The sequence below is a fragment of the Schistocerca americana genome, chromosome 8 (genome assembly GCF_021461395.2).
Source record: "Schistocerca americana isolate TAMUIC-IGC-003095 chromosome 8, iqSchAmer2.1, whole genome shotgun sequence".
In the NCBI taxonomy this organism is placed as follows: Eukaryota; Metazoa; Arthropoda; class Insecta; order Orthoptera; family Acrididae; genus Schistocerca; species Schistocerca americana.
In genome coordinates, this window is record NC_060126.1 from 153,009,819 (window position 1) to 153,025,917 (window position 16,099).

The following is a 16,099-nucleotide window of genomic DNA, read 5'->3' on the forward strand; positions in this document are numbered from 1 at the left end:
GGCGTCAGCTGCTAACAAGATATACGTTGCTGCCGGTTATCTGTGGCTGCGTTTACACCGCTGGCTGGAGTTATGCAATGAATGCAGGCAGAGTCCCATTCCATTCAGCTTGTTACGCAATAAATGAGAGCGTGCGCCCAGTGCAGATACTGACTTTGTATATGCTACCGGTCGGCTCGCGTGCGCTAGCAGCAGAATCGGACGTTGCCGGCACTCCCCCACCCCACTTCCTCCTCCTTCCCCACATTCTCCCTCCTCTCTCATCTCCTCCTCCTCCTCCTCCTCCTCCTCCTCCTCCTCCTCTTCTTCCTCTCCCATCTCCTCCTCCTCCTCCTCCTCTTCTTCCTCTCCCATCTCCTCCTCCTCCTCCTCTTCTTCTTCCTCTCCCATCTCCTCCTCCTCCTCCTCTTCTTCTTCCTCTCCCATCTCCTCCTCCTTCCTCTCCCATCTCCTCCTCCTCCTTCCTCTCCCATCTCCTCCTCCTCCTTCCTCTCCCATCTCCTCCTCCTCCTCCTCCTTCCTCTCCCATCTCCTCCTCCTCCTCCTCCTTCCTCTCCCATCTCCTCCTCCTCCTCCTCCTCCTTCCTCTCCCATCTCCTCCTCCTCCTTCCTCTCCCTCCTCTTCTTCCTCTCCCATCTCCTCCTCCTCCTCTTCTTCCTCTCCCCTCCTCCTCCTTCCTCTCCCATCTCCCTCTCCCATCTCCTCCTCCCATCTCCTCCTCCTCTTCTTCCTCTCCCATCTCCTCCTCCTCTTCTTCCTCTCCCATCTCCTCCTCCTCCTCTTCTTCCTCTCCCATCTCCTCCTCCTCCTCTTCTTCCTCTCCCATCTCCTCCTCCTCCTCTTCTTCCTCTCCCATCTCCTCCTCCTCCTCTTCTTCCTCTCCCATCTCCTCCTCCTCTCCCATCGCCTGCCTAATTTTTAGGTTACCATAAATTGAGAATTATTTCACATTAGGTCAGTTGAACCTACCGATACGAGGCGTCGCCTTCGTCCCTTAATGTAATGATGTGGTGTGGGAGGTCAGACACGCGTAAACAAAAAGAGAACAGAACACTGACAATACTTGTTTTTCCCATACACTAGTTTTTTCAATGTAAGCTGTGGTGACAAATTGATCTGTAGCGTAGCCCGAGGTCTAGATTATATTGGGAGGTGACAGTTAAGTTGATGAGTTGACGAAGCGATATCTGACGTTTCAGTTAATTCGACAAACCAAGAGCCATTTGAGGTCGTTACTAAGTTACTGAGGCTGGCTTATAAGGTATAAAACCAGTTACAATCAATAGGGGCGTAATACAAGGGATGCAGCGTCTCTGCCACTATTATTACGAGTCGTCCACTGCTGGAGAAAGGCCTCTTTCAGACGTCGATATGCGTTATGCACCCATATCGCGATCTTCCTGTTCGGTTGTTCTCGAACGTGGAAGCCTAGCCTCCGCGAAACCCAAATTATAGTTAGGTCTCATAGATCTTGCACCGATTATCTACGTACACATCAATAATCCTCAAGCCACCTTACGGTGTGTGGCAGAGCAACTAACTTGTTCCCCTGCCCCCTCCCTTTCCCCTACAGGGTGTCGTGTGGGGCAGAATGATGGTCGTCAAGCCTCTGTATTAGCTGTAATTCCTCGAATTTTCTACTCGTGGCCACTTCGCGAGATGTAGGAGTTAGAAAGTAATATGATGATCAACTTTTCTGGAAAAGTATTGTCTCGGAATTTCAATAAGAAAACCTCTCTGATGCACAACGCCTCTCTTGCAGTGTCTGCCACCGAAGTTTGTACAAAAAAATCAGTCCTACCTGCTAAGGGTCCCAGACTGATGAAAAATACTCAGTACAAGTGCCTTGCGAGCCATTTTCATCCCAAATGCAAATTCGGCTAATTCTCGACTTTCTGCTATGTCGACTACACACCTGTCTGTAACAGACCTTTCAGATATCGTTCCTACATTCGAGCCGCACGCAGATTCTAACAACAACAACAACAACAACAACAACGTTCGGGAGTCATCCTTACCGTGACTTCTTGCCACACTCTTTATAATACAAGGTGATTCTAGGCCTTCCTTTTCGGACGAATTGGTGTCTGTTTAGCGCCTCCTTCTTCATTTACAGAAATTAATCCAATGGATTTATGATGGCTCTGAGCACTATGTGACTTAACTTCTGAGGTCATCAGTCGCCTAAAACTTAGAACTAATTAAACCTAACCAACCTAAGGACATCACACATCCATGCCCGAGGCAGGATTCGAACCTGCGACCGTAGCGGTCGCTCTGCTCCAGACTGTAGCCCCCAGAACCGCAGGCCACTCCGGCCGGCTGGATTTATGACTTCGTTCTTAACATGCGTATTTTTCTATGAGTGCACTGTAAATTATTTTCATTAAAATTGATTTTCTAGGGTACTTTCAGACTTGGGTTAACTAAGAGCATCCATTCATCGCTAAATTTATCTGCAGTGTAGACAAACATTGCAGTGTCATCACCGAAACTCAGGTCTTTGAGAGATGTTGCATCACCAAGTATTTCTCATAAACTTTCCAATTTTAACGATGTGAAAACTTCCTGTGGGTCTGCTTTGGTGATAAAAAGTCTCACAGCCTGACGCCTCTTTCATTTTTAAGTTTCTCACTATCCTCGTGGAGTCCAATAAAAGTTGCAGCGTTCGCGAGTGTAGGATTCACTATATCATCATACTGTTTATTAAACCGAGAGAGCGGGTGCAGTGCGTAGCACACTGGTGTCGCATTCGGAAGGATGACAGTTCAAGAATTCGGCCTTCCAGCTTTAGGCTTCTCGCGACTTCCCTAAATCCCTCCAGCAAAATGCCGGGATGTTACGTTTGAAGAGGCCAAAGTCGATTTCCTTCCCCAGCCTTTCGTAATCTGGCCTGGTGCTTCGTCTCTAACGACCGCGCTGTTGACGGGTCTTTAAACGCTTGCTCTTTCTTCCTGTCTGTTTTTCTACGTCTGTTCATAGATGTTTTGTTGTAAACTAGTAGAATGCCTCGAAATTTTGTAAGAATCGATCGCTTAATGTATAGGGTGACAATTAATGAACTACATGAAATAAAATCGTCATAACCTGCGAACGGTTTGCGTTACTACATAGGAACTGCACGATTGGCCGCGAGTCATGGGAATTAGTATGTGCATGCGTGGTTTGCTATAGCGACGAAGCCCACTTTCATTTGAATGGGTTCGTCAATTAGCAAAATTGGCACATTTGGCGGACTGAGAATCCGCATTTTGCGATCGAGAAGTCTCTTCATCCTCAACGGGTGACTCTGTAGTGTGCATTGTCCAGTCACGGAATAAACGGTGCGATATTCCTCGATGGCAAGTTGACTGCCGAACGGTACGTGAAGGTTTTGGAAGGTGATTTCACTCCCATTATTCAAAGTGACCCTGATTTTGACAAGATATGGTTCATGGAAGACGGAGCTTGACCACATCGAAGCAGGAGAGTTTTTGATGTCCTGGAGGAGCACTTCAGGGACCGTATTCTGGCTATGGGGTACCCAGAACCCACTGGCAAGGGCCTCGATTGGCCGTCACTTTCTCCGGATCTGAACCCAAGCGGCTCCTTTTTATGGGGTTATATTAAAGACTCCAAAACCATTGCTGAGCTGTAAACAGCTATTCATGTGGTCATCGATAGCGTCGATGCTCCGACACTTCAGCGGGTCAGGCAGAATTTCGCCATTCGTGTGCGCCACATCATCGCTGATGATGGCAGGCACATCGAACATCTCATAGCCTAAATCCGAATATCTGTAGTGACGTTCACATGTTGAATAAACTGTGTGCACACCGTAATTTGTTACTAATTTAAGTTTTTTTTCCTGTACTTCAGTAATTGTCATCCTGTGCCGACCAGTGCGGCCGAGCGGTTCTAGGCGCTTCAGTCTTGAACCGCGCGACCGCTACGGTTGCAGGTTCGAATCCTGCCTCAGGCATGGATGTGTGTGATGTCCTCAGGTTAGTTAGGTTTAAGTAGTTCTAAGTTCTAGGGGACTGATGACCTCAGGTGTTAAGTCCCATAGTGCTCAGAGCCATTCCCATTTGTCATCCTGTATATCTCGATTTATAACGTCCTTTCGGCTACTGTGATCTCTAGATCAAAACTTGGAACTTTTAAAACAACGTTCAGTACCTGCATCAATAAAAGTTGATGACTGTAGCAGTATGACTGTAGCAGTAGCCGAAACAACGTTATCAATACACATTAAGTTATCTAGACGGTTTTACTCACAAAATATCCACAATGGTTGCAGACTAATTGAGGTTCCGTAATCGGTTTCCTTTATTAAAAAGCTTCTGAAAATGTGTGAACAATCAATATGCGTGCGTGAGAGTATCGTTTCAATTGTGCCAGTGGATTTGTAATTTACCGTCAGACGGGCCACAGTTCTTAGTAACTGTCGGAAGGTCAGTGAGTAAAACAAAGGTGATAGCTGGCGTTCCCCAACGTACTGTTTTAAGCCCTTTGCTCTTTCCCTAATGTAAATAAACTAATGAGAAGAAGGTGTGAAAAGTGGCAGTCTGACTCTAAATAGTGAAAAATGTGAACACATCAACAAGTACTCAAAGTAATCCGTTAAATTTCGTTTACTCTATAAATGACACAAATCTAAAGGCTGTGAATCAACTAAATGCCTAGTGATTACTATTACGAACAGCTTAAATTGGCGGCGATCACATTGATGCTGGGAAGGGGAAGCAAAGACTAAGTTTTATTGGCAGAACCACTTAGAAGAGAGACTGCCTACACTACAGTTGTGCGTGCTTTGCTGGACTACTGCTGTGCGGTATGGGACTCGCACCAGACAGGAGTGACGGAGGACATTAAAAAAGGGCTAATCGTTTCGTGCTGTTCTGAAGTAGGTTGGAGAGCGTCACGATTATGATACGCGATTTCGCCTGGCAATCATTAGAACAAAGGCGTTTTTGGTTCATTGATTGATTGATTGATTGATTTCGGAGGAGGGGACCAAACAACGAGGACATCGGTCTCGTTGGATTAGGGAAGGATGGAGAAGGAAGTCGGCCGTGCCTTTCAAGGGAACCGTACCGGTATTTAGCTGAAGCGATTAACCATTAAGGGAAATGACGAAAACCTAAATCAGGATGGCCGGACGGGGGTTTGAACCGTCGTCCTCGCGAATGCGAGTCGAGTGTGCTAAAAGGGCATTTTTCATTGCGTCAAGATCTTTTCAGGAAATTATAGTATACAGGTATCTCCTCCGAATGCGAAAATATTCTGTTGATACCAACGATGAAATCACCACCATCATCATCATAATAAAATAAGGGAAATCGAAGCTCGTAAGGAAACAAGTTTTGTTTTTCCCTCGCGCTGTTAGAGAGTGAAAACGTAGAAAAAGAGTCTAAAGGTGGTTCAATGTGCCCTCTGCCGGATCCTTCAGTGTGAATTGCAGAATAGTCTCGAAGATTAAGATGTCATGTAGATGAATTATAAGAAAGGTGATAATTCATCCTTAATGCTCCCTGCAAAGATTTCGCTGGTGACTTGCAGCTCGTCGGCTGTGCTGTTCCAATGCCGTATGTCCCACTATTGTTGAGACAATAGTGACATTCAGTCCTGTGATTTATTAACACTTTGCCGTCCGCACGTCTCGTACAAATTTATTCGCTTGGAGCCGGCAGCGCTAAGTCGGATTACTTGGTTTGTCGCCGGCCGCTTGCCACATTTCCGTTGATGACAAGCTCCAAACACATTGACTTTTCCGGAAATCCTCTATTTTGCCGCATCGTTCCACAAACTCGAATTTTCTTTTCAAGTAACTTCTCTGCAAGTTCTACACTGTTACAATAATTACCCATACACTTTCCATCAGAAGGTGTCGTTAGTTCCATCACTGATTTTGCTAAAGTCTGCCCAGCGCCGGAATATATCTTGAATGAGGAAATATATCCCGTACTCGAATCACGCAGCATCCGAATGAGTATGCCGCATTTCGTAATTTTCGACGGATTGTAAACTTAAGAATTTAACCATCCACGCCACGGTATCATTTCTTCATCAATTGAGATGTTCTACAATAAACGTTTCTTTAAACTTTTTGGAAAAATAATCAATTACGAATTGCACTTTGACAAGCTGGTCAGCATTATCCAGTTTATTGTTTCTGTTGGAAAAATGTGTTGTTGTTGTTGTTGTGGTCTTCAGTCCTGAGACTGGTTTGATGCAGCTCTCCATGCTACTCTATCCTGTGCAAGCTTCTTCATCTCCCAGTACCTACTGCAACCTACATCCTTCTGAATCTGCTTAGTGTATTCATCTCTTGGTCTCCCCCTATGATTTTTACCCTCCACGCTGCCCTCCAATACTAAATTGGTGATCCCTTGATGTCTCAGAACATGTCCTACCAACCGATCCCTTCTTCTGGTCAAGTTGTGCCACAAACTTCTCTTCTCCCCAATCCTATTCAATACTTCCTCATTAGTTATGTGATCTACCCATCTAATCTTCAGCATTCTTCTGTAGCACCACATTTCAAAAGCTTCTATTCTCTTCTTGTCCAAACTATTTACCGTCCATGTTTCACTTCCATACATGGCTACACTCCATACAAATACTTTCAGAAATAACTTCCTGACACTTAAATCTATACTCGATGTTAACAAATTTCTCTTCTTCAGAAACGCTTTCCTTGCCATTGCCAGTCTACATTTTATATCCTCTCTACTTCGTCCATCATCAGTTATTTTGCTTCCCAAATAGCAAAACTCCTTTACTACTTTAAGTGTCTCATTTCCTAATCTAATACCCTCAGCATCACCCGACTTAACTCGACTACATTCCATTATCCTCGTTTTGCTTTGTTGATGTTCATCTTATATCCTCCCTTCAAGACACCATCCATTCCGTTCAACTGCTCTTCCAAGTCGTTTGCTGTCTCTGACAGAATTACAATGTCATCGGCGAACCTCAAAGTTTTTATTTCTTCTCCATGGATTTTAATACCTACTGGAAAAATGTAAAAATGATAATATTTGTCTGAATCGGTCGCGGGACATCGTTTTGCGTGTTTATCAACGGATTCGTTGACCAATAATCATTGATCCTTGCTTTTCTTACAATTCCCACAAGGATAGCAAGCCCAAACCATTTTCTAAGTTCGGGTCCCGTGACGTCGACAAATTTGGCATTTTTTAAATCCAGTTTCCTTCTATTGCAACTTTGACTATAGTACTTGTTGGTTTCGTTGCTACTATATTCAGATAGATCGTTCCCAATATATAATTGTACGATATCCTCGACGCTCTGTGTATCCTTGGGAAATATGTTTGCACCCGGGGATCCTTCAAATTTATTATTGGTCCTCTGCAAATTACAGTCTGACCACTGTGCACTGTCTCCTTCGTCTGATTCAGCCGAATCAGTTGGCAACCGATAGCGTTCGCTGAATTCTTCTTGGACGTATTTCACTATCTTCCTACGATTCTGCATCACTTTCATTTGTTTGATATCCAATGTCTTCTTCCCAATCGGCCAAGTCGTCCGGAACGTCAGACAAGACGTCCGCGCATTCATCGTAAACAATCCTATTGTATCTTTCGTCCGCCATGATGAAAGGGCACAAGTCCTTAAAAAAAAAAAAAAAAAAAAAAAAAAAAAGTTGTTGACGTGTGTAACTTATTGTTATCTAATCCACTGTGGTGCCGCCGGACGGCATAATGTTAAGCTGTATATTAACTACATAATGACGCATGTATTCTGTCAATCTCGTGTAGCGTGCGTGACCCCTCTGACTAAATTCTGCTGTCCAGTTTCTGTCTGGACACACCTGCTTTATTTGCTGTTAGTTACGTACCTGAAGCGTCTTTCGTCTTTTGTGTTGCAGTTCTGGTGCGAGTGGATGGACGGCCGTACAGCGTGCAACTGTGCGACACTGCCGGACAGGTGAGTAGACAACCGTAGTGTGTGGCGTGCTCTGCCGTAGCGCGGTAACAGCTGACCTTGAAACGCACTGTTTGTCAACACAGTTGTCTCACCGCCTGAACCTCTGTGTCACCCTCCTGTCTTTTGTCAGCTCTGAAACATGAAAGCAGTTTGTGTGCGCGCGCGCAGACGGAGATAACCGAAGTGTCGAAATAAAGCCTCGCACGTGCCGTGGCTGTTACTTTGAGCCGCCGCAAGCAGGTAGTTGCTGACTCATCGGCTGTGCTGACAAACAAGAGTGTGTGTGTGTGAATTTTTACATGGCTAGATACTTCCATGGGCTTCCATTTGACTTCATAATGTTTGTCCAACAATGAAGCCGTCGAGCGTTGTCTCGTGTGGAATTGGAACGTGGACGATAAACATTTCAGAAAAAAGAGAATAGATGCTCATGAAATCTTGAGCTTCAGAAGAATGCTGAAGATACGATGGGTAAGGCGGTCACTAATGAAGTAATACAGAGTCGATCTGGGAAGAACAGTAATTAATGGCACAACTTGACCAAAAGGTGGGATCTGTTGAAAAGTCACATTGGGAGGCGTCAAGGAATCGTCAGTTTGATGAGGGACAGAAGTATTGATGGTAAAAGTTGTACAGGGAGACGCAAGGGATGAAGATAATGAACTGGTTCAAATGGGCGTGTTACACAATAGTTATGCAAAGATGAAGTAGTTGGCACGGGATAGACTAGCGTTGGGAACAGTAGCAAACTAGTCTTGGGAAGTTAGTTCAGAGACGAAGGACACAGAGTGTTCTGTTTGGCGTTCGACGCCTTTTCACTTCGGGAGCCGGCTGAAGTGAACTGAATGTATGTTTACGTTTCAATGGCACGTCTTTTGTAACAAAAGAGCTACCCGCAGTTGAGATGTCCAGATCGGAAGACGTTCGAAGTCTCCCTCGCCGTCTGTGCGATCACGGGAAGGCTACATTTATTGGTTTGGCGAGGTGACTACTAATACCTAAACCTCCAGATGTAGAACAGGAAATTCTGGATTCAGTGCACACGACCCCTTTTATCAGCAAACGACGGTTAGCGTTGCGAATGAATATCTGGAGGCGGCTGTGAGAACAACAGTCGGACCTGCATCATTTGGAATGTGTACAGGCCCTGTCATGTGGAGGTTACCCTCCACGAGTTACGGCATATTGTGTGGAAATACGCAGTACTCTCGGAATTTGGGATCGTGTTCGCATGCTACGAGATACCGATGTGTGGCCTGTATTCAAACAGGAAGTGAACTGTCTCAAGCTTTCCTCCAACAAAATCTACTTTTCGGAAGAAAAACGGTCGAATCAGTATTACTATTTTGAAGGACGTAACTCGGAAACATTCTTCTAAGGAACACTTTTTTATTGCCTATATGTATAGGTAATAAGAGGCGTGTTTTTAAGTAAGTACTTTTTTGAAATTAAAAAAAGACCTGCTAAGATATCTCAATAATTTTATTTTTACGTGAAAGCCTGTACCTTAATCTACTTTTCTATATAATTTCCGTCAATATTGAGGCACTTGTCATAACGTTGTACCAGTTTTTGAATACCCTCCTCATAGAAGTCTGCCGCCCGACTTATTAACCACTGCATCACCATTGTTTTGACTTCGTCATCGTCTTGAAGACGCTGACCGCCCAGGTGTTTCTTAAGGTGCAGGAACAGATGGTGGTCACTGGGCGCAAGATCGGGGCTGTACAGAGGATGATTTCGAGTTTCCCATCGAAAAGATGTGATGAGATCTTTGGTCTGATTCGCCACATGTGGACAGGCATTGTCTTGCAGCAAAACGATGGCCTTGCTCAACTTCCATGGACTGTTGCTTTGATTCTGGTGTGACGCAGGCCACCCATGTTTCATCGCCCGTAACAATTAGACTTAAGAAATCATCACCGTCGTTGTGGTACCGCTCAAGGAAAGTCAATGCACTGTCTAAACGTTTGGTTTCGTGCACATCCGTCAACATATTCGGTACGATACCCAACGCGCGCACAATTTTCGGTAATTCAAGTGCTCGGTCACAATGCCATACAAAACGCTACTAGAAACATTAGGAAAGTCATCCCGCAAGGAGGAAATCGTAAAGCGTCTGTTTTCTCTCACCTTATTGTCCACTTCCTGCACCAAACTTTCATTAACGACCGAAGGCCGCTCACTCCGTTGTTCATCATGCACATTTGTGCGGCCATCTTTAAATGCTCTCACCCACTTTCTTACCATTCCATCACTCATAATGTTTTCTCCGTAAACTGCACAGATCTCACGATGAATATCGATCGCTTTTAGGCCTTTAGCACTAACAAATCTTATAACAGCCGGACTTCACAGTCGGCGGGTTTCACGATTATCGGAAGCATCTTAAACACTCAGTACACAACGTAAAAAAGGAAGAATCAGACTGTAATGGCGTCAGTGCGTAGATTAAGGTACTGGCTTTCATGTAAAAATAAAATTGAGATATCTTAGCACGTCTTTTTTTTTTAATTTCAAAACACTCCTCGGACATACCCGAAATGATGAACTCTGTTTTTGAAACAACCTATGTTCCTCTGTTAGGCAGTTCATTTAATTTCTAAAAAAAATAATGGTCGCATCATAAATCCCTGTAATATGTCGGACGTTAGTTTCTGCGTTTCATTTTTAGCATCAAAAGCGATACTAGTGAACCGTGATTCATTTTCAAAGAATATTCTTAGGAATTTATTTTATTTACTAGCGATTCATCAAGAACATAAACACATTTAATCACACTATGTAAGCATGGAAGTAGATGCCAGGGAGTAACTGATGAAATCATAACCAAATTACTTTTAACAAATGGGAATTTTATTCACTTTACTAGTGTCTAAAAGCATTTTTTAAAAGAAACAGATTTAAAAATGTAATCAGAAAGCACCCTCTAAATATCAAAGTTACATTTTATTCAGAAGCAGAAAGAAACAAGTTTTGACTGTATGACCTTTCGGGCAGAGAACGTTGCCGCTCTCTTTTGACACGGCCGTAGTTACGCCGCTCACAACAGCCTCTGAAAGACCATGCTGGTGCAAATCTGCAACACACCAGACAACTTTAAACTAAGAGTTTTAACAATTTACACAAGCACACAAACTACGCACCCTTGTAGGAGGGATGGAAATGGTACAAAACACTAACAAAAATATTAACCTTGCCACCAAAGGTGCAACGTGATTTTAACTTCTAAGAAATTTCTTACGATGAAAGGGTGGCAACTTTAGATACTAAAATGATCATTTAAATAAAAACTCATGAATTGCAATCTAATATAAAATTCTACAAGGTTGGCCAAACAATGATAAAGATTCTCTACAGTACACAGATACCACCTCTCAAGATCATAGGCAATAATATCAAAGTTTCCAAAGATCAAAATATATTTCAGGAATTGGGCCGTTACACTCCAAGCAATAATTTCGTTAACACACAAAATTCGACAAACATGACAGAGGCAGCTACTAACATACGGTAGAGTGAAAGGGAGATTACCGAACAACCCGAACCGCAAGTTGCTCTAACCCGCCACTACTCCACAAGAGAAAAACTGACCACCCAATTTATAAACAATTACCTTCCCGCGGGTGGGCAAACGGAGAAGAATGGTGGGACGAACCCAAAGCAAAATGGCTGGTGACCTCACCAAGAGAACAAGTAGGATTTAACAAGTAAGTGAAACAACATATCACGAACCACTTAACTTCTAATAAACTGCGATTTCTCGAGAAGGCCTGACGCAACACCCCCAAATCGCTCTCCCGAACCGTCCGCTGCCAGCCGCTTCAAGGGACGCAGGAAGGCGCGCCGATCTCCCGTCTCACGGCGTCGCAGCTCGCACCGGCCAGACTGATGTCGTGGGTTGCCTCCTGTTGCTCTCGCGTCGACCGCGAAGTCACTACCCCTCGCTGTACGCCGCGGCCCACTGGACTGACGTGGCGACCTCACACGCGCCGACGCTCAAGACGGACAAGTCATCTTGTGTCTCTGTGCTCGACCGACCAACCGATCGATCCAACCGCCAATGACCACTGACTGAGCAAACTCGAGTAGACTGGCGGCCTAAGCGCAGACTCAGATGCAGGAACTAAGCGCCGACCGGGCGACCACTCGCAGAGTTCTCTTACTGGCCGAGTGGAAAGACTCTCATTTTGCCAGCTTTAAAGGTTGATCCGAACGACAGACATACTAGCACTCCGAACGACAGGCACTAACAAATGCGGACAAGAGACAGACTGACTAGCAAGCTGGGGACGAGAGACTGACCGACTGGAGAGCTCATAGCGCCCCTTAAATGCACGTCAACAGGCAACCTTTCCCCCTTTCCCACCAGAGGGAGACACCAAAGTTGCGATTGCCACAGCGGCGCCACAGCCAGAAACGGAGGGCGACTGCTTCACACTACGCGGTGCGGCGCGCTCTTCAAATCAGCAATTTGTACCACGCCTCAACTAGGGATAGAGTGTCTTTAGATGTCGCAAAAAGCGCTGTACTAGTCAGGATGATGATCTTGTTCAAAACCGTCACAGATCACTGCGGGTTAAGAGCAAAACACATTTCTGTCGCTACTGCCATGGAGCACGCGCCGGCTGGCGTGCAGCACTCAACTGGGCTGCCTCCCTGGGCCTCCAGAGAAAAGCAGCACATTTTGTGACCGGAGGCCGGCACTCCAAACAGCGCCGCGTCACGCCACGCCCCTCCCCGGTTCGCGTGACGCAGCTGAGAGCTTGGACCGGGCCCGGCGGCGGCGGCTCGCCGTGGGACCATAGTAGACAGGGGTGGGACACGCTTAACCCCGCAGCGCAGCGGTTCTCCTTCCGGTGTCCCGTTTCCCAGACGTAACGCCACGGAACGGCGGCGCCTGCCCTGGCTCTGTGGCGCCGCGTCTAATTGCTGAACAAACGGCCTGGTTCCCTTCCCGTCAGCTAACGGTAGCCGAGCTTCCACACCGCGCCAAGGAAAGAACGGCTCACCGTGGAAATGTTACACGACAGATCTGCCCGATGCATTCCGAAGATTCCACTCAACTGTAATGAATTCGGATTCGACGTCATCAATTAGAAAACTTCTCAAATGACTTGTTTGCGGCTTCCTCCTTTGCCATTCGAAGCGCAATATTTGCGAGTCTGTCTTGGTCTCAAAATACTGTTAAAGACTTTTTGTCATCCTACACTTCTGGTTGCTTAAGCCGTCGGCACACGGACCGTGCTGTCGAACGTTGAGCGTTGAGGGGTGCCGAGTTTCTGACGCCATAGCGTGAAATAGCACGTTTGGGAGTCATTTCGAACGTGCAGAGCAATATCTGGCATGTCAGATATTCTGAGCGTGCGGTCTGAGCGTTGACCAATGAGATGGCACAACGCCACCTACGTCACACGCACGCCGTCTCCCTTCAGTACAGAGTTTTAAGGCGCCATATTGGCATTCATTACAAGCCCATATGTATATATGCCGTTTATGAGCACCGGCAAATTGAGAATCACTGCAAAACCCGTTGTTAACTGTGTGATTCGTTCCAATAAAATAATGAGAAACATCATATTCGTGGCAAAAGATTTATTGTAAATTGCGTATTATGAGAGTAGGCTATTTGAAGGCAGCGACACACTGAAGATCCACCCAAAACGTATTGGTCTAGGCACAATTTGTTATAATTAAATTGCAGTTAGTAACATAGTTATCTACGATTAACGTTTTCAGCAAGGGCTAACACAATATGATTAAGTACAAGGACCGTGTTGTTGTTTTAGTGTAATGACTGGCGTCACTCTCCACAACTGTGTTGTTGGTTTAGCGTAACGCTGGCACGGTAGCTCAGCGTGTTCGGACAGAGGGTTAGCTGCCCTCTGTAATAAAAAAAAACAGAGTTAATAGATCAACAACGAACTAAACGGATGTCCTACGACGTCCGCCCCGAGCAGATGCAACGAACAATATCGAACAAAACGAATAAAAAAAAGCGTAATTAGTAGCGTCACAGGCCAGTAATTCGCTCTTTCTTGGGGCGGTGATTCGCGTCTTAGTAATTGCAAATTTTTTTCCTAACATTCGTGTTTTTATTAGGTTCTGATACTTTATTGTTAGTTTAATATATGTATATGCTATAATATTTGATGTTGTGTGAATATAAGTTCACCATTTTTTGAGGGGTGACTTTGTTCGATTGGCTTAATCTACAGGACAGATTGCGCTACTTGTATAAGGATGTTTTGCTCGTTTTCTTCTACGCTTCGTAATTCACATGTTGCAAAGATTCTGCTACTGGGTAGGAACAGTGATCAAGTAAAACTGACCTTGGGGTTTTATTAAAATGTGGGAATGATGAAATGTTTACCTTATGCGGAGAAGTATTCCAAATTTGTACCGCACTGTTTGTAATGGAACTTTTATAAGACACTGTCCTTATTGATTGGACATGGTACTTTCCTTTTCGTGGACGATGGAGGAAATGTGCGTTTTAATAGATCGTAGGCGGTTGAAACTCAGACACCGCCGGGGAGGAGGGGTAGGTGCCCTCTCAGCCAGGCACCCCCCAACTTAGTGGAGGTCTAACAAAGACCGCTCGAAGATAGTTAGCAAATAATGTTCGGTAACGTGGCGTGTTTTCGAGAGGTGCATAGGCTGTTCGTAAATAGGTCCAGAAGTCGAGGCGGGATTTAGGTCCCTCATGAGAGAGATAAGCGACCGCCCACCCTTTGACCCACGTAATAGCATGACATTTGGCGGCGGGAAAATGTCGGTCCTCCGGGTATAGAAACATTCGAGGTTCTATTGTGTCTGGTGGCACCCGGAGATAGCAGGCAATGATTTGCTGCACGAAGCGCCATACATCTTGCGTTGAGGCGCATGTCAGACGGTGTTCATCAGTGTCCAGTTGCTGGCAAAGGAGACAAAGAGGGGGTTCTGACAATCCAATGTTGTGCAGGCGCTGCTTCGTGGTAAATTTCCTGTTGACTATGTGATACCACAGTGCCCGGACGTTCGTATGGAGGAAGGGCTGGTGGACGGTAGTCCACACTACGGGCCACTGGATGGAGGGATGTTTGGTCTCCATCACATTCCGGGGAACACAGCGCAGCAACAGGCTGTAAAAATCCTTAGTCCTAGGTCGGCGTGTATCTGGGAGACTGTATGTAACTGTAGTCGACGAAATAGGTCGCAATATGGGACTAATAAGGCACGATATGGCCGACAGACACCAGTGGTGAGGTGGAAGCAGGTAGGAGGACCTCAAGCAAGCTGCGTGTTAGAGATGTACCCTGGCCCATCCACTGTTTTCTCATGGTACTCATGTACAAGGCTGCAGATCGCATACGGACATTGACGAGCCCGACGCCACCATACCGTGTGGGCAGGGTAAGTGTCTCATAACGGACTTTAAACATTGAACCAGCCGTGAGGTAATAGCCAAAAGCCGCCTGAAGGTTGCGCCCAATTGCAGTTGGCAGAGGGAGAACTTGCGAGATGTGAACCAATTTTGATGCCACATGAAACTCAACCCGTTGAAGTGTGTCCTGGCGGCGCAAGAGGTTCTGGCGGACGTCGTTGCGGATGACGTGTAACAGGCGACGGAAATTCGTTGTCGCTGTGCGTGTGACCGTGGGGGTAAAGATAATGCCCACGTACCGGAAAGTCCGCAAAAGCGATAGGGGTGCCACTTCGCCCTCCTGGAGGCCTCGTACAATGTGCATTGCAGAAGATTTGGCGACATTCATGGCACTGCCAGCGGCAGCCCCATAACAGATAATCAATTCGAGGACTTCCCGAATCTCAGAGTCGGAGCGAATGAGGAGGAGGAGGTCATCAGCATATGCCCGACAGCGAAAAGTGTGTTGGCGTAGGGTGAGGCCAGAGAGCTTGATCGTCAAGCCACCAATAAGGGGCTCAAGGGCAATGGCATACAGGAGGGTAGAGAGGGGGCACCCCTGCCGTATCGAACGGCAGATAGGTACCGGCCCTGCTAAACTTCCATTGACTTGGACACGTGAACTGGCACTGTCGTAAAGACGCCGGATGACGTCGAGAAACGGAGGGGGGATGTCCATTCGGGCTGCCACCGAAAACAGGAAACGATGACGCACTTTATCGAAGGCGCTGTCGAAGTCTATAGCGACGACCGCTGCCCGG

At 46.0% G+C, this 16,099-nt stretch overlaps 1 protein-coding gene across 1 annotated transcript in view; it reads left to right on the top strand.

Annotated features, from left to right (window-relative positions):
- Positions 1 to 16,099, top strand: part of LOC124544956 (cell division control protein 42 homolog) — a 585,469-nt gene that overhangs the window by 245,770 nt on the left and 323,600 nt on the right. The window contains exon 2 of the mRNA XM_047123703.1: positions 7,875 to 7,933. Coding sequence (XP_046979659.1) covers positions 7,875 to 7,933 — 59 coding nt within the window. The remainder of the gene's footprint in view (positions 1 to 7,874; positions 7,934 to 16,099) is intronic.